Here is a 26008-nt window from a genome sequence, read left to right as displayed (position 1 = left end):
TGCTCTTCAACTAACAGAGGTCAAATGTCAATTGAGAATGCACCCAGGAAGAACATGATGTTTAACAAAGAACACTAGCAGAACATGATCATTCATATGACAGGGATTACAAAGACACACAGGAGCACTATTATCAGAGCAATAGACGTAGGATCTCTATGTGGATCTCTATGTCTCTGACTGTAATTGCATAATAATAATGATAGCTGAAATTCTCATCTGTAATTTATGTTACTACTGAACACACCAGCTCATCAGTATGACTGTGTACTATTTGAATACTTCTTCAGACTAAATTGGCCCACTTTTCAGTTTATAATAGTAAACTAAAGTATTTTATACTTTATTTTGTGCTGCAACTGTACTGGGAACTATACTGTAAATAAACTAGTGAACATACTAGTTATATACTTCTAGCTCACTTTTAGTTCATAATAGTATACTTAAAATATATCCTCAGTAAACTATTCAATTCACAGATTTTATACTGCAAGTATACTTGTAAGCATGGACAGATTATGAGCCACTGGGCCCCTGGGCACAGACATGAAAAAGGCCCCCCTGCCCACCTCAGAAAGTTAGAACATTTACATTTATTCATTTAGCAGACACTATTCATCCAAAGTGACTTACATATGTCAATTATATTACAAGGGACTACAATGACTCCAGAGCAACTTTTGGTTAAGTGTCTTGCTCAAGGTCACAACGGTGGAAACTGAACCCACAACTTTTCAGGCATGCTAGCCCAGCTACTTAACCTCTATGTTACCAACTCCCTAACTCAGCAATGCCAGGGGGTTGTGGGGGGGTGGCCATGCCCCCAGAAGATTTAAAAAAAATAAAAATAAATAACCCCTTAAATGAAGATTTCTGGCAAGTTTTGTGGAAAGAAATAGACAGATTGAGACTTAAAGATGCTGAATACAAAGCATGATTATCACACATAGTATGACCAGTGGGGCCCTATTCAGATACCAGGGATGGATAGTAGTGACCTCAAAACAGAGGCTTGAGCTTCTGGGCCCCTGGGCCTTCAGTAATCCATCCCTGCCTTTAAGTGTTCTTTACATGGACTTCACTCACACACACCACTTTTAAAGTTTACTACTACGTTTCTGTGATACTATGCCGGCTTGACAACGTGAGAGATGGAACTAATGACTGGCCATTGGCCATAGCAACCATCCATTTAGAACTTGTATTGGCAGTTTGTCCTGCAAGTTGAGAAATTAGTTGATATGTGGCAAAAATAAGTAGTTCTATAAACAAGACAGTTTTAGCAATTAAAACGTTTAAATTATAACAGGAAATATGGCAACAGTGGAATAAGGGGGATCATGGACTCCACGGTGTTCGGTTCACAGAAATAAATGCACTTATGAGGTGTCTGCTGCGCGTCTGGGCCGTTTTACCACATTGACCATGCATTTATTTCTGTCAACCGAATGCCGTGTCATCCATTATCCCTTACTTGAAGCATACTTTTTACTGTACCTTAAGTTGTTGTAAAGTTCACTAATATAAACACTACTTGGACTACACATACAAAAATTCACAACACATAATCTGAATAAAGAACATGTTTTCTTTATAAATGAAAATGTTCAACCAAATATTGTATTGCCAAACTTAAGTAGTCAACCCAACCCAGTTTTAACCTAAGCCAGTCTTTACGGAAGAGTAGGTTCATATTAGAATCTGTGATGCAGCATCTCAAAGATCAGTCCCTACAAGTAAATATACCTAGACTTTTCTGTCAGTATAAGCCAAGTATACTTCATCTGACAAAAAAGGATCTGTATGTAGATGGTAAATAGCACAGGGATGATTACACTAAGTGCATTTCAGATTGCTCCCTATTGTCTCTGGTCTGCACCTCAGCTTTAACAGTCTGGTGAATAGACTCCTCCTACTCTACCAGTGTGAGACCTCTCTGGACGTTCAACTCCCCGTACTCCACCGCCTCCTCTCGCCTCTTCTTCTGGTGCAGCTGCTTCTTCTGTCATTTCAGTATGGACACGTCAGCATACTCCACCTCCGTCTCCTCAGGCTCAGCTGTAAAGGCAGGTAAAGAGGGAGAGGCCGAGAGGAAATTAAGTAATCTGTTATGCCAACACCTACAGTGCTTTTATAAAACATAGCTTCAGTTTCTTCTCACTTCTCAGTTTTTATTTAATGATTAACAATTGATGGAAATGGAAACAACATAATTTTCTTATTTTAATCTCTAATTGCCTTGCCTGTCCTATGGGTGCTCTTTCTTCTTTTGCAGACGTAGTAAACTCCTCCTGTCCCAGCCACACATAAAAACAAGACTCCAAGAGATCTTGATATTAACATTATGGCTAAAAGAGAGAGAAAAAAAACACATACTTAGGTTTTAATAATATATTTTATACACACAAATTGTAACTGAGGGCAACAACAACAGTGAACCAATATACCACAATAATGTCACAAATGTCTCACCCTGTTCCTTTGACACTGTGTCATTATGTTGAGGAGGGTATGTCATGTTTGAGACCGTCAGTGTCGTGGGGGTTGTCTCTAAAAGCATACACACACATATTGACATTAAAAACATTAATTCCACTCAGCGGCCACGACCATCGCTGCTGCTTAGCTTAAAAATCAGGCCTGTGATTGTAGGCCTGATTTTTAAGCTAAGCAGCAGCGATGGTCGTGGCCGCTGAGTGGAAGGGAGACCTACGGTTAAACCATAAGGATCTTGCTACTCAATGTTTTTCTAAGGTTGGCTATCACTATGTTACAAAGGCAGTGAAATATTAGACAAATGTATGGCCAGTTGGCCACCGCTTGTTAACCCATACGCATATCAAGGTTTTGCAGCCTACACTGTGCATTTGTTTTAATTCGTCAGTATTATATCATAGCAAAGAACACAGTCTGAACGTACCAGAGAAATAGTACAGCCCAATGGGGGTGAGGGTTTGAAAATCGTATTTCATTAGATTATATCCTGAATTGTTGGTATGTGATTTCAATGCTGCATTTAATTACATGCAATATCGGATAACATTACATTTTATACATTTTTTCAGTACCCCCCAAACTATTAGTTTCATCCCTTTTGGGAGGGTCCAAGTCTCATCTAGGGGGGTCGGTCCCCCCCAATACCCCCCGTAATTCGAACCATGTTCAAGACTACTGTACAACAAATGTTATACACTGATTTATAACAAAGAGATTCATAAATATATGACTAGCAAGTATGACTGTTGCTCTCAAAAAGGTACTTACTGTTTATTAAAAGGTGCACATAGTTAATTGCCTTCAAACTGCCAGCTGTGCAGTAGATCTCTACACAATACATTCCTGAATCAGCCAACTTCACAGGATTTATAATCAAGGTCCTATTGTCAGGAGAAAACGTCCATCTCTGCTGTAGACTATGATAGGTAGTCTTGCTTCTTTTTAATACAAGAATTAAGGACTTATTGTTATCTTTTATTCTAAACAAGCGCAAGTCAAATTGTCCGGTTTTGTCTCTGACCAGCAGTAGAAACAGAGGCTGTCCGTGAGTCCCATAACATGAAACATTGAGTGTAGCATCACAAGTGAACTCCATTCCTGTCAAAGAAATGTGATAAAATATTGTTAAAAGGCTTTGCTCACATACATGTTTCACGGCATTATGACCTAATTCACTAAGATACTAATAAAGAAAGGAAATTAAGTAAATTAAGAGAGCAAACATGAAGTTAATAGTTAATAGTTTTTATTTGTTTATTATTTAATTTATTGTTTTTTGCACAGTTCTTTGCTGATGGTGCCACTGACACAGTGAGCTGTGCAGGGAAAGTTTAACAGAAATAAAAAAATCAATCAGACTATAAAAATGAACAAAACTCCCTATCAAGTGACACTTCACACCACTTCTGAATTTAGGCACGGTCCATGAGTTTGAACTCTGATGCAACAAGTTAAAACATAGCTAAAAGTGTATTGTAAACTGCATATGTTATTGGTAAATGTTTGTCAACTAGTTCGCCATTTTACATTAAGAAAAGGTCGCTGGTACACTATACTACAATACTTGGTGAATTCTCACAATTTATTTTAGCAGTTTATGAAGATCGTTGAAGGCCCCATAGGCATGGGTCATGACATTAGATTATGATCTCAGTATATTATGGCCAATGAACCGAGACATTTGAAAGGGTCTTTGCTTTGCCAACATTTTACAATATTTCAAAAAATTATAATGATGTTGTTATCACCAATAATGATGGTCATTGTAGGTTACTTACCATAAGTTGTCCCTACAAGCACCACAGCCAATGCTAGTGCGGTTTGTATCCTCATGCCTCAATAGGTCTCTGAAATTTGTCAAAACGTCTGTTCAAAATGTCTGAATGAAAGACCTGGAGAAAGAGTGACTATCTCCTGAGCATCTGTCAGCAGACAGGCAAGTTCTGGTAGAAGACTTTCTGTTATAGCATGTTGTAAGGACTGTGAAAGCAACACCTAACCGTTTTGTTCACGTTGCCATGCACCTGTCTGAACAGTAGTCACAGTTTTTTGGGGCCTGAGTTTAACAGGTCCCTGTGGTGAGACTTACTGGAGGTGTAAGTGACTGAAGAGTTTTGTTTATGTATCACAAGTTTCTGGTGTTTCTCACATTTAGACAGCAAGAGGTATCAGATGCTATAAAAGTGTAAAATGATCCGTCCTGTACTCTTTGTGTATTGAATGTATCTTGTATTTGGTTTATTGCTACTTCCTCTCAGGCCTGTTTCCTAAACCAGGGCACGGTTTTCATCACATGGTGCTTTGCAGTTTACCACGTATATATCTCAGTTCAGACTAGTTGTCAGTTTTCATTATACGTTGACACATACAGACTGGGTATTAGTTTAAAAAAACACGTATTTATTTTAAACTTGGAAAAAGAGAGATGGAAAAATTGTTTGAAGAGAAATAAAAAGTGAAGTGTATGTACAGTCCATGTGTAAGTGTGTAAAAAAAAGGAAAAAAAAAGTAGTTTATACAGTCTTGTTCAGGATACAGATTGCTTGAGGAGAAGCTCCTCTTCAGTCTCTCTGTTCTGGTCTTGTAGCAGCAGAGACGTCTGCCTGACCTCAGTCTTTTAAAAAGTCCATGATCAGGATGTGAGGAGTCCTTTACAATACTTTGAGCCCTGGTACATAGTCTTTTCTTGTAGATCTCCTGCTGGGTAGGAAGAGGTGTTCTGATACGTTCGGCAGATCGCACCACTCTCTGTAAGGCACTGCAGTCACGGGCTGTACAGTTCCCATACCAAGTGATGATGCTTGTCAGGACACTCTCCACAGCTGAGGAGTAAAAGGCCTTCAAGATGGGTGCTGATACTTTGAACTTCCTCAGCTGACGTAGGAAGTACAGTCTTTGCCTTGATTTTCTCAGTGTGTGCTGGGTGTTAACAGTCCATAACTTGACAGTGAAATTCTATTTGAGATTATCTATTGAACTCTTTAAATCACAGTTTCTTTTTTACAAATAGTTCTTTCAGCATATGTTGTAAAGAAGATCCCATTTTCAAACACATACTATAGACAAACAAGGCACTTGGATTTTAAGGCAGAGGAAGGAAATTCTGTCCTAAATTGTTACATTAGACAGAATATTAATGTATTTATGGTAAAGCAGCAAAGAATATCACATAGCTTTCCTATTGTTTCCTACGCAACATAAACACCAACACTCAGAGAAAGGACAAACTAAGCATTTGAGAATGAATAATGAAAAATACCGGTAATGAATAATAATTCAGTTCTAAATGTACGTGAAAAGATGTAGTGTTTTAATACATTTCCCTTGTAGCTTTTTACCGTTTTAAAAGTATATGTTTGGGGTTGTGCCTTTATTCAGTTGGGACAGTGAACAGTGACAGAAAGTGAGTGGCAGAAAGAGATGGGATGGGATCAGGATATGTCTACGGGTATGGCCAGAAAACAGGGTCCTCACAGCATCTAGATCTAAATGTGGCATGGACTCTATAACCACCACAGTTAGCCCATATCTTTTTACATGCAATATTCCTTTGTTAACATCACCACATGTGAGGAATGCAACAGTAAACTGCAGAATGTTTGTTTTAATTGTGTGTCTCCTCATATATGTTTAGCTTTCATTTCAAACATATTGTAAGATTTCAGGTACAGTCTGTACCTGAACCATTTCCTCACTTATATGATGCTACAGTCTTCTTGTAAGCACAAGTTCTTGAGTTGGAGTTATGATATAAACTGGCATCTGAGGCATTCTGTACAAGAATGGAGAGTCCTGTGTTAAAGTGGTCTCTTTATACAGTAGGTGAATGAGGGCCCTTGAGCAATACACTGCTCTGAGAACACTGACACATTTGAAGTAGGTTCACTGACCTAAAGCAGAGTGAATGTAGATAAACAAATATCTTTACAGGTTTCAGAGAGACAGGAGATTCTGAAATTATTTACAGTACAGCACATCAACTCAACAGCAGCCATCATTACAGTTTCTCAGAAAATGAACTTCAGTATGTTCACAAATGCAACACATGCAAAGCAGCAGCTCAGAGTCAAGAGCAGAGAAGTAACCACATGAGAAAAAAACTGTGAAAAGCTCCCCTGGTTGTCAGATGGTTTTAATTGTGGTGTACGATGACAAAGAGCACGGAACTGGTGAGACTGAGTGTATTTCACACTGGCCTCTCTAGTGTCCAGATTCAACATACACAACCAAGCTCACACACTCCTCCTGTTCCACAGGTGTGTGGTAGGCCTGTGTGTCCACACACCTGTACTCCACCATTTCCTCCCACCACTGCATCTGCTCTGGTTGGCTCTTGCTGTGTGTGGACTCTTCAGACTCAGCTAAGAGGAGACAGATGTGAGGGGAGAGAGAAAAAGAGCAGCAGGAAGGAGAAAGTCATTCACTTATTACCATGTTCCAAAGACAGCAGTAGTCTGATCTCACAATTTTGATTGCGGTCACTTTCGACTTCAGTAGGGCTGTTCCCATCCGATACTCAGGATCTGTATCGGTCCTAGATCAGCCCAAATTCCCAGATCGGATATCGAAAAGTAAAAATAAATAAATACTGATCTTATCTACTGATCCATTAAGCTAAAGCTAAGGAAGGATACTCCATTAAGAGAGATGCCGTGTCACACAAAAAAAACATGAGCTGCATATTTCAAGTGAACAGTAGCTACGATGTGACTGAGACCTGCAGCACTTAAGGTCGAGAGGATATTAAGTAACCTGTTATGCCAAGTTACAACACCTACAAAGATTTTACAAAGAATAGCTTTTCTAGTTTAGCTCCATTTTCTCAATTTTCACTTAATGACACCTGACGGAAATGGAAACAGTTTTTTTCCGAGTTGTATTTTAATCTTTAATTGCCTTGCCTGTCCTATGGGTGCTCTTTCTTCTTTTGCAGATGTAGTAAACTCCTCCTGACCCAGCCACACATAAAAACAAGACTCCAAGAGATCCTGATATTAACGTTATGGCTAAAAGAGAGAAAAAAATGAAAAACACATTCTCAGTCTTCAGAGAAATATTATATACAGAGAAATTGTAACTGAGGGCAACAACAAAAGTTGAACCAATATACCACAATAATGTCACAAATGCCTCACCCTGTTCCTTTGACACAGTGTCGTTATGTTGAGGAGTGTATGTAATGTTTGACTGTCGTTGTCATGGCAGTTGTCTCTAAAACATACTGTACACACACATAGTGCGGACATTAAGACTTTCAAATATGAACGTCAACACTAGAACAAATGTTGTATATTTATCTATAACAAATAGATTAATAAATATATGACTAACAATTATGATTGTTACTCTCAAAGTTACTTAGTGTTTATTATAAGCTGCGCATAGTTAGTTGCCTTCACTTTGCCATCTGTGTGGTAGATCTTTACTTTATACATTCCGGAATCAGTCCAGGTCACAGGATTTATAATCAAGGTGTCATTGTCAGGAGACAACTTCCATTTCTGCTCCATCCATCCCATCAGAGTCAGTCGATTGTAAGAGGAAGTCATGTTTCTTTTTAATCTAAGAACATTTGTGTTGTTTTTGTTATACAAACGCACATCAAAATGTCTGCTTTTGTCTTTGAACCACACTAGAAACAAAGACTTGCTTGTAGCTTCACAAGTAGACTCCATTCCTGTCAAAATATTTAACAAAATATTGTTAAAAGGTTTTGCTCACATCAACAAGCACGTTTCATTGAATTATGCCTAAATCACTAAGGTACTGATTGACTGAATAATAAAGAAAAGTAGACTAAACATGAAGTTAATAGTCTCTAAATCTGAAGGGCTAAACATTTTTTTTTTTTTTAGTTCTTTACTGATGGTGACGCTAACACAGTGAGCTGTGCAGGGAAAGTTCAGTGGGAAAAAAATCAATCAGACTGTAAAGATGAACAAAACTCCCTATAGTTGAACTTGTCATCACTTCTGTATTTAGGTCATGATAATGCAACAAGTTAAAACACAGCTAAAACTGGATTGACAAAATACACTAACTAGTGTATAACTGCTTACTGTATATGGTTATGGCTCGTCAACTACTTCGTCATGACCATCATTTTACAATAAGAAAAGATCGCTGTTACACTTTAGCATAAATACAGGTGCATCTCACAACATTTTAACTGAAATTTTTAACTTCTTTACTATAACATTTTGAGATACTGGATTTCTGGATTTCCATGATTGGTAAACCGTAATCATTAAGATTCAAATAATCAAGATTAAAACAATTTTTTTTTTTATGTGTAATGAATTTAGAAAGTTTTCTGAAATTACATTGAAAAACCTTTCCATGATATCCCTGTCCCTGCAAGCACCACAACCAATGCTAGTACGGTTTGTATCCTCATGCCTCAGTAGATCTCTGAAATTTGTCAAAACGTGTCTGACAGCCTGAATGATAGACCTGGAGAAAGAGTAACTACAGTATCTCCTAAACATTTGTCAGCAGACAGACAAGTTCTGGTAGAAGACTTTCTGTTATAGCATGTTGTAAGGACTGTGAAAGCAACACCTAACCGTTTTGTTCACGTTGCCATGCACCTGTCTGAACAGTAGTCACAGTTTTCTGGGGCCTGACTTTAACAGGTCCCTGTGGTGAGACTTACTGGAGGTGTAAGTGACTTAAGAGTTGTGTTTATGTATCACAAGTTTCTGGTGTTTCTCACATTTAGACAGCAAGAGTTATCAGATGATGTAAAAGTGTAAAATGATCCGTCCTGTACTCTTTGTGCATTCAATGTATCTTGTATTTGGTTTATTGCTACTTCCTCTCAAGCCTGTTTTCTACACCAACAGCTTTGCTGTTAATTGCCTCAGTTCAGACTAGCAGACTAGCTTTCTCAATAGTTTTCAATTGTCAGCTTTCATTACTTTTACACATACAGGCTGGCCATTAGTTTGCAAAAAACACTTATTTATTTTACATTTGGAAAAAGTGAGATGGAAAAATTGTTTGAAGAGAAATAAAACGAAATATGTACTTTGACAGTGAGATTCTCTTTGAGATTATCAATTGAACTCTTTAATTCACAGTTTTTTTTACAAATAGTTCTTTCAGCATTTGTTATAAAGAAGATCCCATTTTCTATAGACCATTGGTTCCCTAAGACTGGGTCGCAACACAGGGGTGGGTCGCAGGAGATTTTATTTGGGTTGTGTAATAGGCCTAATTTATACCATTTAGCCAGGAAAGCTAACAGTTTTATATCAGGTTTGTTAACTACCACAGTCACGGCCCACTGTGCAATTTTGCATTTAGAATAGCTCTGAAACTGGGGGGCAACGCATCACAGAGGGGACAGCGTGGACATATCAAGTCAACGGACAGCTGAAGAAACTCCGACCTAGGAAGGCAGCCGACAGACTGTGTCCAAGGCTGCTCAAGGTCTGTGCTGCTGAACTGGGGGAGCCATTGAAACACATTTTTAACCTGAGTCTCTGTCTCGGACGAGTACCAACACTGTGGAAGACATCATGTCTCACCCCTGTCCCTAAGAAGCCACACCCAAGTGAACTTATTGATTACAGGCCTGTCGCTCTAACATCACATGTGATGAAGACAATGGAGCGACTGGTCCTGCGCATACTCAGACTCCAGGTACGCCATGCACTAGACCCGCTACAGTTTGCATACCAGGAGAAAGTAGGCGTGGACGATGCCATCACTGATCTCCTACACAGGACACATTCTCACCTGGAAAAGTGCTGTGAGAATCATGTTCTTTGATTTCTCAAGTGCTGTTAACACCATCCAACCCCTCAGACTGAGAGACAAGCTCTTGCAGATGGTTGTGGACGCTCACCTGGTATCATGGATTACAGATTACTTGAATGAGCGGCCACAGTTTGTGAGACTGAAGAACTGTCTCTCTAACACTGTGATCAGCAGCACCGGAGCTCCACAGGGGACTGTGCTCTCGCCAGTCCTGTTTACTTTGTACAAATCTCATTTCTGTTACAACACAGAGTCATGCCACATGCAGAAGTTCTCTGATGATACTACAATTGTGGGGTGTAACAGGGATGAGCAAGAGGAGTACAGGAGCCTGGTGGAGGACTTTGTGCAATGGTGCAAACTCAACCACCTTCAACTGAACACTTCAAAGACCAAGGAGATGGTGGTGGATTTCCGCAGGTCACAGCCCGCTCTGCTACCAGTCTCCATTGATGGGGTCAATGTGGAGGTCGTAAACACCTACAAGTATCTGGGCTTACAACTGGACAACAAACTGGACTGGTCAGCCAATACTGAAGCACTCTATAAGAAAGGGCAAAGCTCTTCAGGATGTTTTACCAGTCTGTTGTTGCCAGCAACCTCTTCTATGCTGTGGTATGCTGGAGAGGAAGCACAAAGAAGAAGGATGCTCACTGGAGACTTTGCTCACTGTCATGCACAACTGACAGACTGAGGAAGTCATTTGTCCTCAGGGCCATTGAACTGTTCAACGCTTCACTTAAGGGTAGAGGAGAGATAGACTTCTCTGCATAGTCTGTTTACATGCTATATTAGCACATTTGCACAACCCCTCCCTCCCTCCTGGACTGTGGCCGTACTTAATGCTTAATACCTTATACTCAATACTTGACCAATGGCTGTAACCCTTTTACCTCAACCTATTCTTGCACTGACATAGTTTTGTTATATTATCTTGTCTACATTATACATTATTCTCTTATATGTCCATATTACTATCCCCACCCTTTCAACTGTATATTGCATCTTGTTTGTGTCTGTTGAGGGGTCCACGGCCATGGCACCCTTGACAGGGACAACAAGGAAGCGATCACCCTCAGCTGCACACTGAATTACAGGCTCAGTCCCTGCCCTGTCATGCTTGATCATCCTTAAGCACACTATGTTGATATTTGATTTAGTTTATATCTATCTATATATCTATCTGAAACAGAGGCTGAAACATTACTGAAGCCTCTGTAACATGAAACATTGAGTGTAGAATCACAAGTGAACTCCATTCCTGTCAAAGAAATGTGACAAAATATTGTTACTAAAAGGCTTTGCGCACATAAACATACATGTTTCACGGCATTATGACCTAATTCACTAATATAATGATTAACTGAATAATAAAGAAAGTAAATAAAGAGAGTAAATATGAAGTTACAGTTTTTCTCAATCGCTTTGGTGCTTTTCTCACTTCACTATTAACATTTGCACAGCAGTTAGTGCATTTCTCAAAACAATTAGTGCAAACTGCAAAACTTAGTGGATAACCTGCAAAAGCACCTCACTTGCTCAAAATAGATAGTCCATTCCTCAAAAGCAAGTATTTATGTCAATGAAACTGCCAGTGTCATCAAAATGAGAAGTCTTGACACCATCGTTTATGAACAAGATAGTCAAATGGCTTTGTCATGTTTTCATTACGACAGTTTATGCTTTCAATGTTTTCCCATGCAAAAAAAGGTCAGAACTCAGTGGCACTACCTCAAAATGCTCAAGACAGTGAAAAACAGAGAAAAGCATCTGAGAAAAACTGTAATAGTTAATAGTTTTTTTTTTGTTTTTTTTTGCAGTTCTTTGCTTATCTTTCTTTCACAAGCGTCTTACACTATATTTTAAGCAAATACAGTTAGTCTGGTAGAACTTTTGGGATTTGGGCATAAGTGTGACATAAGGTACTAATGCATTTTTTTGCATAAATTGATAGGTAAGGGGGTGTCCTTTCAGAATTTGACGGGTGCCGCTTTGGCACCCTTGAGCATTTTCTTTAAAATGGCATCACCTGCCACATCCCTTTTTTGATCATAGAAAATCATCTAAATAGACATTAACCTTTAAACCCATCATGTATGGTATCAAATTAAAGCTCTTTTCATACAGAAATCAGCTTTGTGTAAAAATAGTTAAAAATAGTTAAAAATAGTTTAGGTCCCTCCAGAGAACAAAATACCTTTTGCAAAGTGACCTTTAAGGTCAAATTTGGTTTCTTTTTGCTGCATAATAGCTTATACCTCTAAATCGTGTCATGTTTGGTATTACATTAAATAAATTATGGAACTGCCATGTAGCCTCATACATACAGGAATACAATCATTCAATAGTAATTCATTTTAATATGAATTATAGCAAGTCTGATGTACCCTAGTTCACCAACTTGCGGGTTAGCTAGCATGTTAGCTTTCATTTCCCTTGAATCAGTCGCTGAATTTCAGACAGCAATGTTGTGAGGTACTTCCCAGGTAGTTAGCACATTAATTATAACTGTCCTTGGATTCCCCCCCAGAATTACAGACACCAATATGTTTCATCCTAACATTTTTTTTAATGCTTTAAAAATTGACAACACAATCCAGGATTGATACAAACTAGTCTGAGTTATGAGGTACTTGCCAGTTAGTCAGCACATTAACTATAATAGTCCTTTAATTTGCCCCCTTAATTACAGAGAAAACTGCAAAGTTGATTACAGGAGGAGAGGACAGAATCAGGACAATTATTTCTTCCAGTATTGCAAGGAATGACACGAATCATTTGGAAATACAACAAATGTAAATCAGGTTTATAGCCCAAGTATAGACCCTTTCAACAATAAAAACAAATGATAATGGAACTCTCTTGAAAGGGTCTATACTTGCACAAGGAATTTGGTCTCTGCATTTATCCCATCCGTGAATTAGTGAACACACAGTGAGATGAAGCACACAACGAGCACACATGAGCACACTAACCCTGAGCAGTGAGTTGACTTGCTACAGTGGCGCTCGGGAGCAGTGAAGGGTAAGGTGCCTTGCTCAAGGGCACTTCAACCGTGGTTGTGGGCATGGGAGAGCAGTGCTCTTCAACCACTGCTCCACGGTGTTCGGTTCACAGAAATAAATGCACTTATGAGGTGTCTGCTGCGCGTCTGGGCCGTTTTACCACATTGACCATGCATTTATTTCTGTCAACCGAATGCCGTGTCGTCCATTATCCCTTACTTGAAGCATACTTTTTACTGTACCTTAAGTTGTTGTAAAGTTCACTAATATAAACACTACTTGGACTACACATACAAAAATTCACAACACATAATCTGAATAAAGAACATGTTTTCTTTATAAATGAAAATGTTCAACCAAATATTGTATTGCCAAACTTAAGTAGTCAACCCAACCCAGTTTTAACCTAAGCCAGTCTTTACGGAAGAGTAGGTTCATATTAGAATCTGTGATGCAGCATCTCAAAGATCAGTCCCTACAAGTAAATATACCTAGACTTTTCTGTCAGTATAAGCCAAGTATACTTCATCTGACAAAAAAGGATCTGTATGTAGATGGTAAATAGCACAGGGATGATTACACTAAGTGCATTTCAGATTGCTCCCTATTGTCTCTGGTCTGCACCTCAGCTTTAACAGTCTGGTGAATAGACTCCTCCTACTCTACCAGTGTGAGACCTCTCTGGACGTTCAACTCCCCGTACTCCACCGCCTCCTCTCGCCTCTTCTTCTGGTGCAGCTGCTTCTTCTGTCGTTTCAGTATGGACACGTCAGCATACTCCACCTCCGGCTCCTCAGGCTCAGCTGTAAAGGCAGGTAAAGAGGGAGAGGCCGAGAGGAAATTAAGTAATCTGTTATGCCAACACCTACAGTGCTTTTATAAAACATAGCTTCAGTTTCTTCTCACTTCTCAGTTTTTATTTAATGATTAACAATTGATGGAAATGGAAACAACATAATTTTCTTATTTTAATCTCTAATTGACTTGCCTGTCCTATGGGTGCTCTTTCTTCTTTTGCAGATGTAGTAAACTCCTCCTGTCCCAGCCACACATAAAAACAAGACTCCAAGAGATCCTGATATTAACGTTATGGCTAAAAGAGAGAGAAAAAAAACACATACTTAGGTTTTAATAATATATTTTATACACACAAATTGTAACTGAGGGCAACAACAACAGTGAACCAATATACCACAATAATGTCACAAATGTCTCACCCTGTTCCTTTGACACTGTGTCATTATGTTGAGGAGGGTATGTCATGTTTGAGACCGTCAATGTCGTGGGGGTTGTCTCTAAAAGCATACACACACATATTGACATTAAAAACATTAATTCCACTCAGCGGCCACGACCATCGCTGCTGCTTAGCTTAAAAATCAGGCCTGTGATTGTAGGCCTGATTTTTAAGCTAAGCAGCAGCGATGGTCGTGGCCGCTGAGTGGAAGGGAGACCTACGGTTAAACCATAAGGATCTTGCTACTCAATGTTTTTCTAAGGTTGGCTATCACTATGTTACAAAGGCAGTGAAATATTAGACAAATGTATGGCCAGTTGGCCACCGCTTGTTAACCCATACGCATATCAAGGTTTTGCAGCCTACACTGTGCATTTGTTTTAATTCGTCAGTATTATATCATAGCAAAGAACACAGTCTGAACGTACCAGAGAAATAGTACAGCCCAATGGGGGTGAGGGTTTGAAAATCGTATTTCATTAGATTATATCCTGAATTGTTGGTATGTAATGGCAATGCTGCATTTAATTACATGCAATATCGGATAACATTACATTTTATACATTTTTTCAGTACCCCCCAAACTATTAGTTTCATCCCTTTTGGGAGGGTCCAAGTCTCATCTAGGGGGGTCGGTCCCCCCCAATACCCCCCGTAATTCGAACCATGTTCAAGACTACTGTACAACAAATGTTATACACTGATTTATAACAAAGAGATTCATAAATATATGACTAGCAAGTATGACTGTTGCTCTCAAAAAGGTACTTACTGTTTATTAAAAGGTGCACATAGTTAATTGCCTTCAAACTGCCAGCTGTGAAGTAGATCTCTACACAATACATTCCTGAATCAGTCAACTTCACAGGATTTATAATCAAGGTCCTATTGTCAGGAGAAAACGTCCATCTCTGCTGTAGATTATGATAGGTAGTCTTGTTTCTTTTTAATACAAGAATTAAGGACTTATTGTTATCTTTTGTTCTATGCAAGCGCAAGTCAAATTGTCCGGTTTTGTCTCTGACCAGCAGTAGAAACAGAGGCTGTCCGTGAGTCCCATAACATGAAACATTGAGTGTAGCATCACAAGTGAACTCCATTCCTGTCAAAGAAATGTGATAAAATATTGTTAAAAGGCTTTGCTCACATACATGTTTCACGGCATTATGACCTAATTCACTAAGATACTAATAAAGAAAGGAAATTAAGTAAATTAAGAGAGCAAACATGAAGTTAATAGTTAATAGTTTTTATTTGTTTATTATTTAATTTATTGTTTTTTGCACAGTTCTTTGCTGATGGTGCCACTGACACAGTGAGCTGTGCAGGGAAAGTTTAACAGAAATAAAAAAATCAATCAGACTATAAAAATGAACAAAACTCCCTATCAAGTGACACTTCACACCACTTCTGAATTTAGGCACGGTCCATGAGTTTGAACTCTGATGCAACAAGTTAAAACATAGCTAAAAGTGTATTGTAAACTGCATATGTTATTGGTAAATGTTTGTCAACTAGTTCGCCATTTTACATTAAGAAAAGGTCGCTGGTACACTATACTACAATACTTGGTGAATTCTCACAATTTATTTTAGCAGTTTATGAAGATCGTTGAAGGCCCCATAGGCATGGGTCATGACATTAGATTATGATCTCAGTATATTATGGCCAATGAACCGAGACATTTGAAAGGGTCTTTGCTTTGCCAACATTTTACAATATTTCAAAAAATTATAATGATGTTGTTATCACCAATAATGATGGTCATTGTAGGTTACTTACCATAAGTTGTCCCTACAAGCACCACAGCCAATGCTAGTGCGGTTTGTATCCTCATGCCTCAATAGGTCTCTGAAATTTGTCAAAACGTCTGTTCAAAATGTCTGAATGAAAGACCTGGAGAAAGAGTGACTATCTCCTGAGCATCTGTCAGCAGACAGACAAGTTCTGGTAGAAGACTTTCTGTTATAGCATGTTGTAAGGACTGTGAAAGCAACACCTAACCGTTTTGTTCACGTTGCCATGCACCTGTCTGAACAGTAGTCACAGTTTTTTGGGGCCTGAGTTTAACAGGTCCCTGTGGTGAGACTTACTGGAGGTGTAAGTGACTGAAGAGTTTTGTTTATGTATCACAAGTTTCTGGTGTTTCTCACATTTAGACAGCAAGAGGTATCAGATGCTATAAAAGTGTAAAATGATCCGTCCTGTACTCTTTGTGTATTGAATGTATCTTGTATTTGGTTTATTGCTACTTCCTCTCAGGCCTGTTTCCTAAACCAGGGCACGGTTTTCATCACATGGTGCTTTGCAGTTTACCACGTATATATCTCAGTTCAGACTAGTTGTCAGTTTTCATTATACGTTGACACATACAGACTGGCTATTAGTTTAAAAAAACATGTACATGTATTTATTTTAAACTTGGAAAAAGAGAGATGGAAAAATAGTTTGAAGAGAAATGTAGTGTATGTACAGTCCATGTGTAAGTGTGTAAAAAAAGGAAAGAAAAGTAGTTTATACAGTCTTGTTCAGGATACAGATTGCTTGAGGAGAAGCTCCTCTTCAGTCTCTCTGTTCTGGTCTTGTAGCAGCAGAGACGTCTGCCTGACCTCAGTCTTTTAAAAAGTCCATGATCAGGATGTGAGGAGTCCTTTACAATACTTTGAGCCCTGGTACATAGTCTTTTCTTGTAGATCTCCTGCAGGGTAGGAAGAGGTGTTCTGATACGTTCGGCAGATCGCACCACTCTCTGTAAGGCACTGCAGTCACGGGCTGTACAGTTCCCATACCAAGTGATGATGCTTGTCAGGACACTCTCCACAGCTGAGGAGTAAAAGGCCTTCAAGATGGGTGCTGATACTTTGAACTTCCTCAGCTGACGTAGGAAGTACAGTCTTTGCCTTGATTTTCTCAGTGTGTGCTGGGTGTTAACAGTCCATAACTTGACAGTGAGATTCTATTTGAGATTATCTATTGAACTCTTTAAATCACAGTTTTTTTTTTACAAATAGTACTTTCAGCATATGTTATAAAGAAGATCCCATTTTCAAACACATACTATAGACAAACAAGGCACTTGGATTTTAAGGCAGAGGAAGGAAATTCTGTCCTAAATTGTTTACATTAGACAGAATATTAATGTATTTATGGTAAAGCAGCAAAGAATATCACATAGCTTTCCTATTGTTTCCTACGCAACATAAACACCAACACTCAGAGAAAGGACAAACTAAGCATTTGAGAATGAATAATGAAAAATACCGGTAATGAATAATAATTCAGTTCTAAATGTACGTGAAAAGATGTAGTGTTTTAATACATTTCCCTTGTAGCTTTTTACCGTTTTAAAAGTACATGTTTGGGGTTGTGCCTTTATTCAGTTGGGACAGTGAACAGTGACAGAAAGTGAGTGGCAGAAAGAGATGGGATGGGATCAGGATATGTCTACGGGTATGGCCAGAAAACAGGGTCCTCACAGCATATAGATCTAAATGTGGCATGGACTCTATAACCACCACAGTTAGCCCATATCTTTTTACATGCAATATTCCTTTGTTAACATCACCACATGTAAGGAATGCAACAGTAAACTGCAGAATGTTTGTTTTAATTGTGTGTCTCCTCATATATGTTTAGCTTTCATTTCAAACATATTGTAAGATTTCAGGTACAGTCTGTACCTGAACCATTTCCTCACTTATATGATGCTACAGTCTTCTTGTAAGCACAAGTTCTTGAGTTGGAGTTATGATATAAACTGGCATCTGAGGCATTCTGTACAAGAATGGAGAGTCCTGTGTTAAAGTGGTCTCTTTATACAGTAGGTGAATGAGGGCCCTTGAGCAATACACTGCTCTGAGAACACTGACACATTTGAAGTAGGTTCACTGACCTAAAGCAGAGTGAATGTAGATAAACAAATATCTTTACAGGTTTCAGAGAGACAGGAGATTCTGAAATTATTTACAGTACAGCACATCAACTCAACAGCAGCCATCATTACAGTTTCTCAGAAAATGAACTTCAGTATGTTCACAAATGCAACACATGCAAAGCAGCAGCTCAGAGTCAAGAGCAGAGAAGTAACCAGATGAGAAAAAAACTGAAAAGCTCCCCTGGTTGTCAGATGGTTTAAATTGTGCTGTACGATGACAAAGAGCACGGAACTGGTGAGACACTTCACACTGAAGTGCACTTCACACTGGCCTCTCTAGTGTCCAGATTCAACATACACAACCAAGCTCACACACTCCTCCTGTTCCACAGGTGTGTGGTAGGCCTGTGTGTCCACACACCTGTACTCCACCATTTCCTCCCACCACTGCATCTGCTCTGGTTGGCTCTTGCTGTGTGTGGGCTCTTCAGACTCAGCTAAGAGGAGACAGATGTGAGGGGAGAGAGAAAAAGAGCAGCAGGAAGGAGAAAGTCATTCACTTATTACCATGTTCCAAAGACAGCAGTAGTCTGATCTCACAATTTTGATTTTTTTTATTTATTTATTTTTTCCATTTGTAGTCACTTTCAAATTTAATAGGGGTGTTACCATTTGATACTCAGGATTTGTATCGACCCAATATCGGGCACAATTCCTGGATATCAGAAAAGTACAAAAAAAAAAAAAACGTAGATGTACTGCATAGCGGTACAAAATATGACCCCCCTCTTAGTCTTGCACATTCTCTCCGCAAAAATAAATCATGGTTGTCAATTTGTCTCCATCCCTACTGCATCCTCTGCTCTTGCAACTTTTGTATGTAAAGGAGTGTGTGTGTGTGTTCGCTTGTGAGTGTGTGTGGGGGTAATGGTGTGTGTGTGTGTGTGTGTGTGTGTGTGTGTGTGTCTTTGTTTGCATGTGTGCCTGAGTGTGTGCATGCCTGTGTGTGTGTTTGCGTGCATGTGTTCTGTGTGTGTGTCTTTATGTGTTTGTGTGTGTGTGTGTGTACGTGCATGTGTGTGTGTGAATGCGTACATGTGTGTTAATGTGTGTATGCCTTTGTGTGTGCATGTGTGTTTTTATGTGTGTGTGTGTGTGTGTGTATGCCTGTGTGTGTGCATGTGTGTTTTTGTGTGTGTGTGTGTGTGTGTGTGTGTGTGTGTGTGTGCATGTGCGTGTGTGTGTCTTTATGCGTGTGTGCATGTGTTTATGTATGTATGTGTAAGGTTGCCAACTGTCCCGAATTGTGCGGGACATCCCGTATTTTAAGTGATTTTGATTTGTCCCGATTTTCAATCACAGCTCATCGGCCTTGTCAATAGTAGGCTACTGTAAACGCACCTGGAACAAAGTGTCCAGTGCCGCCGCAACCACGCGCATCTCGCACTGTGTGCACGACACCAAGGGACAGAAGGGGCACCACAATTTAGCCAGAGAAGCTTTACTGCAAACTGCTTTTCACTCTTCTTAGAGAATGATTACAATGTCAAAATGCAGTAACAGCATCTTACATAACGATGATACTTTTTGGGTCCTCTCAGTCTCCATTTGCCTATGCACCAGATCTAACTTGAACGTTATGCTACTCGTTTTACAGTAAATGGGAACTAGAGGGAGAGAGGGTGGAAGTTTCCAGCTGGCTTGTCATTGTTGGTAATTGATTCACCTTTTTAATATAAGAAACTTTTAAAAGGAAATCATGAGAACAACAAAAACAACGCAAGGAGATTGCGGAGTTGTCCGGTTCACACTAGGCTACTAGGGCACTTTGACATACTGTAGGCTGCAGGCACTGTGATTTGGACTGTGCATGAATATGAAGAGTGGTCTTTGCCTTTGTGTAATGGAATTGAATTGGTGAGTCTTGAAGTCTTCAATAATCCGTTTCCCTTAAACTAAGCATTTACATTATTAGGCTATGCCATTTGAAACACTTTCCACTCAGATAGCTAGGTGGGTATGGGTTCATAATTCACTATTAATTGCAAACAGAAAATATCAAGCTAGCATCATTACATGCTTCTATTTCCACAGGAATGAAGGTTGTTTATACCAACTTAATATACTTATCATTGTTAATATTGTGCTAGGCCTAAATGTGGCACAAACAATGTTAGAGTTTGTGGACGACTAGCCATAGGCTATATTTGCGTGTCTGTGTGTGTGTGTGTGTGAATTGAGTGTGTATGTGTGTGTGAACGTGCATGCGGGCATGTGTGTTTTTGGGTGCTTGTAGAAATGTAGTAAGTACATTTCAGTCATCCTCTACCGGCACCCCTTCGCTCAACATTTACAAGCTGATTGGTGTACACATAAATTAATTTATTGTATGGCCCCCCAAAAGTGGAATTCCATGAAACTTGGCATGCATTCAGAGGATGTCATAGTGAACATACACTTCAAATGTTGTGCAATATTGAACATGTCAGCCAAGCCAGTGTGTCTCTATGTGTGTGTTTTTACACCTCATTTTTGCTTTGTAATTTTTAACCACAAATGAGTGGTTATGGAATGGTTGAGACCAATATCCTCCTTTTGGGGAGTCTGGTGTGGCGGGTAGGTGACAGATCAAAACAAAAATCAATATCGTCATCCTACATGCCAACCAGGTTTGAATAAAAAAAAAAATTGGACTAAACCAACGCTTCACTAGTGTGGCAGTCATAACTAGAAGTACCGCATAGTGGTACAAAATATGACATTCGTTCCGCGAAAAATAAATCACACTTATCAATTTGTCTCCATCTCCTACTCCATCCCCCTCTTGAAACTTGCTTGTATGTGCATGCCTGTGTATGTGTGTGTGCGTGTTTGTGTGTGTGTGCATGTGGATGTGTGTGTTTGCGTGCATGTGTGTGTGTATGTCAAATATGTCTCCATCTCCTTATAGAGCCTGATCGATATGGGATTTTGAGGGCCGATACCGATTTCGATGTTTGAGTTTTTCAAAAACTGATAACCGATATATCGGCAAATAGTCATTTTTAACAAACAGAATGTAAACATGTTCTCCCATTACAAGGTGGGGCATTATGTATTTGAATAGGCCTAACTATCAGGGCTCCGAACCGGTTCAAGGAACGAAAACCGAAAATAAACGGAATTTTTACGAGGAACGGGAATGGAAAAAAAACCAAATGGTCTTCAACTGTTCCGGAACAGAAACGTTATTCTGAAATCCCCAAATCCCCAAAACTGGTTAATAATGTTTTTTTTTCGTTCTCTGTAAAGCCTATAAAATTTCACAAAAGCATAGCCTTGTCTTGTTGTTGTAATGTAGCCTAGGCCGTATGTCATTTCAGTTGGGATCTTAAATAGGCCTAGGCCTGCTCGCACAGTGAAATTGATTTGGAAATTATGTTTGTAATGTAGGCCTGTGAAGATATATTGTGCCTGCCCAGGCCTTATGTTGTTTCAAAGTTGGGATTTTAAATGTTTGCACAATGAAATGTAGAGTTAAATTGGAAGTTGGCGAGACTGTCAGATTTGTCAGCAACATAGACAATACAACATATTCGGGTTAGAAATGATTGAGCGAGCCTCTATATCTGAAGATCTCCATGGAATATTGATAAAACTTACAACCAGTTAAGGAGTTTCTAGCCCACTTATACAGAAATTATTTTGATACGAAATTATTTTATCATAGAATATAGGCTACAGTCAGCAGCAGTCTGCCTGGTATGTGAGATGGATATCGCGAATATTTTGGGATGCTGCCTGTGATTTATGATTTTTGGCATTTAGACTACTGTATAAATTAAGGCCAAATACCAATAAGGTCTATTGTAAGGTTTCAACCACAAAAATAGACTTGATAGGCCCAATAACACTGCCGGAACGTTAAGAACTAACGTTATTTTACGTTCCGAACCGGTTCAGGAACGATATGTTGGTGGCAGAACGCAAGAACGAAAATGGTAAATATACCGGTTCCGTTCGGAGCGAAACGATTGAAAAATAATTTTGTTTTCAAGCCCTGCTAACTATCAAGTTTCCTAATGAAAGGCTCTTCATATACAGTAATTCATTTTGTTGCATAGAATAGAAAGAACAGTAAGAATGTGTGTGCGTGTCTGTGTGTGTGTGCATGCATGTGTGTCTGTGCGTGTGTGTGTATGTGCGTAGACAAATGTACAAATTCCAAAATTTTAGAAAAGATCATCACAGAACACAGATCTCTACAGAAATGGCTAACTGCTACCTTACCGAGAACATTAAGAGTAAGTTGGACAAGGGTTGTGGGAGCTGTGTATAGACCTCAAAAAGGCCTTTGACACCGTAAACCACAATATACTCTTGAACAAACTCACCACCTTCAACTTCTCTGAACACGCCACTGGTTGGTTTGCACCATATCTAGAGCATAGATAACAACGTGTTAAAATAAATACTGAACTCTCAACGCCGCTACAGTCCAAAATGGATATCCCACAGGGCTCTATTCTGGGGCCGCTGCTCTTTAGTTTATATATAAACGATTTTCCAACATGCTGTTAGTCAGCCAACTGTCAAATGTACGCTGACAATACAGTAATTCATGCATCAGCTAGGACACCAAGTGCAGCAGCAGAGACCCTGACCAAGGAAAAGGAGGGTGTATCCCAGTGGCTCAAAGACAACCATCTGACGCTCAACATCAAAAAGACTGTATCTATGTGCCTCTCCATAAGAGGGAAAGCCAAGTGTGCTATCAAAATAGACCAAGAGGCCATACAGGAAGTTGAGGAATTTAAATTCTTAGGTATTATTCTAGACTCCCAACTAAAATTTAATAAACATTAACAAACTCTGCAAGACAGTCCGGACAAACCTGAACTGTTTCAGAATGATAAGACATCACATACCTGTCAAGGCAGCTTTACTGTTTTTTATACAAACAGGCACTGAAAATAATGGATCAGAAACCAACAATTTGACACCACTGTTCGATTGTACAGAAATACAAGCTTAATACCGGTTCTATTTTTGTTCCTGGGAAAGTTTTGTATCTTCAGTGAAATGGTGAGGGTCACCACCTGTCATTCAATGAATGTATGGAGAGTGCAGACAGACAGAGCTTGCCACTAGCAGGCAATCAAAAGGCCTATTAAGTCTCCAAATATCAATGATTTCATTTCACCTGTTTTCTCTTTTTACTTGGCCGTGACGAACATTGTTGGAAAAACCTAGCATTAACATTAAGGCTACAGCTTTAATTTATTTGGATAAACATATTAGTCCTTATTTTGGCATTTAGACAATGGGAAGGCATCCAAGAATCCAATATTACAGTACCCACCAAAAATATACTTTTTTTGTTTGACCAGAAAACTATTCAGGCTAAAGGCTATAGGAAGACACTGGTGCAGCTTGTATAAAACAGAGGCCTAGTGTTTGTTTGCTGTAGGATAGAGTCTAAAAGACAATATTGTGACTATTAATAGTCGTTTTGAAAGCATATGTATATTTTTTTCCGACAGCTGACATGGAACGTTATTAACCGGTTCTGGAACAATATTTTTTTGTTCTAACCGGTTCGGGAACATCAATTTTAGGGTGGGAACCAAAACCGGAAACGTTAAAATACTGTTTCTGTTCAGAACGAACCAATTGGCAAAAAAATCTGGTTCAAAGCCCTGGTTATAATAAATAAATACTAATCTTATCTGATTCATTAAGCTAAAGTTAAAGAAGGATACTGTATTAAGAGAGATGCCGTGTCACACGGAAAAAGATGAGCTGCATATTTTGTGTGAACATATTTCATATTTCATGAATGTAACTGAATCCTGCAGCACTCAAGACAGAGCGGAAAGTAACCTGTTATGCCAAGTTAAAGCTACAAAGTTTTTTCAAAGCATAGCTTCTATAGTTACTCTACTCTCCTCAGTTGTTACTTGATTACATAAGTGAAAAAGTAACAGCGTTTTGTTCGGAGTTGTATTTTAATGTCTTGCCTGTTCTATGGGTGATCTTTCTTCTTTTGCAGATGTGGTAAACTCCTCCTGACCCAGCCACACATAAAAACAAGACTACGAAAGATCCTGATATTAACATCATGGCTAAAAGAGAGAGAAAAATAAAAGCACATACTCAGACTTTAGAGATATATTATATACACATGAATTGCAACAACAGTAGAACCAATATACTGTACCACAGTAATGTAACAAATGTCTCACCCTGTTCCTTTGACACTGTGTCTTTATGTTGAGGAGGGTATGTCATGTTTGAGACAATCAATGTCTTGGGGTTTGTTTCTACAAACATATACACACATATAAACAGTGGCGACATTAACATTTTTCAAATATGGACGCCAAGACTACAACAAATGCTGTACACTGATTTACAACAAAGATTCATAAATATATGGCTAGCAAGTATGATTGTTGCTCTCAAAAAGGTACTTACTGTTTATTATAAGGTGCACATAGTTAGTTGCCTTCAAGGTGCCAGTTGTGTGGTATATCTCTACACTATACGTTCCTGAATCAGTAAACTTCACAGGATTTATAATCAAGAATCCATTGTCAGGAGAAAACTTCCATCTCTGCTGTTGATTATGATAGATAGTCTTGTTTCTTTTTAATCCAAAAATTAAGGACTTACTGTTATCTTTTGTTCTATACAAGCGCAAGTCAAATTGTCTGGTTTTGTCTGTGACCAGCAGTAGAAACAGAGGCTGTCCGTGAGTCCCATAACATGAAACACTGAGTGTAGCATCACAAGTGAACTCCATTCCTGTCAAAGAAATGTGATAAAATATTGTTAAAAGGCTTTGCTCACATAAACATACATGTTTCCCAGCATTATGACCTAATTCACTAATATAATGATTAACTGAATAATAAAGAAAGTAAATAAAGAGAGTAAATATGAAGTTAATAGTTAATATTTTTTATTTATTTATTTCATTTATTGTTTTTTTTTTTTTGCACGGTTCTTTGCTAATGGTGACGCTGACACAGTGAGCTGTGCAGGGAAAGTTCAACAAAAATAAAAAATCAATCAGACTGTAAAGATGAACAAAACTCCCTATAAAGTGGCACTTCACACCACTTCTGAATTTAGCCATGCTCCATGATAATTGAGTTTGAACTCTGATCCTACAAGTTAAAACACAGCTAAAACTATATTTACTAAATGCACCAACTAGTTTATAACTGCATATGTAAATGGTAAATGTTTGTCAGTTTGTCATGGCCGTTATTTTACAATAAGAAAGGGTAGCTGTTATTCTTTAGCACTAATACTTGGTGAATTCTCGCTCTGGTTTATTTTCACAGGTTATGAAGATCATTGAAGGCACTATAAGCATGGGTCATGACATTGGATTATGATCTCAGTATATTGTGGCCAATAAACCAAGACATTTTAAAGGGTCTTTGCTTTGGCAACATGTCACAACATTTCAAAAGAGGATCTTGATATCAATAATAATTGATATGGTAGGTTACTTACCATATGCTGTCCCTGTAAGCACCACAACCAACGCTAGTACAGTTTGTAGCCTCATGCCTAAATAGGTCTATAATTTGTCTAAATGTGTCTGATCAAATAGTCTGAATGATAGACCTGGAGAAAGAG

General features: G+C 38.8%; 1 protein-coding gene across 1 annotated transcript; it reads right to left on the bottom strand.

The window, feature by feature from the left end:
- Nucleotides 1–1785: 1785 nt before the first annotated feature.
- Nucleotides 1786–26000, bottom strand: LOC121694465. Its single transcript, XM_042074640.1, has 6 exons — nt 25883–26000; nt 24833–25162; nt 14483–14560; nt 14254–14358; nt 13943–14068; nt 1786–2058 (listed from the first exon to the last, which is right to left on the bottom strand). The coding sequence occupies exons 1-6, from the start codon at nt 25935–25937 to the stop codon at nt 2006–2008; spliced, it is 747 nt and encodes a 248-aa protein (XP_041930574.1). The 5' UTR covers nt 25938–26000; the 3' UTR covers nt 1786–2005.
- Nucleotides 26001–26008: the final 8 nt, after the last annotated feature.

The sequence above is a fragment of the Alosa sapidissima genome, chromosome 20, assembly GCF_018492685.1.
Source record: "Alosa sapidissima isolate fAloSap1 chromosome 20, fAloSap1.pri, whole genome shotgun sequence".
Taxonomy (NCBI): domain Eukaryota; kingdom Metazoa; phylum Chordata; class Actinopteri; order Clupeiformes; family Clupeidae; genus Alosa; species Alosa sapidissima.
This window is presented reverse-complemented; position numbering and strand designations above follow the sequence as displayed.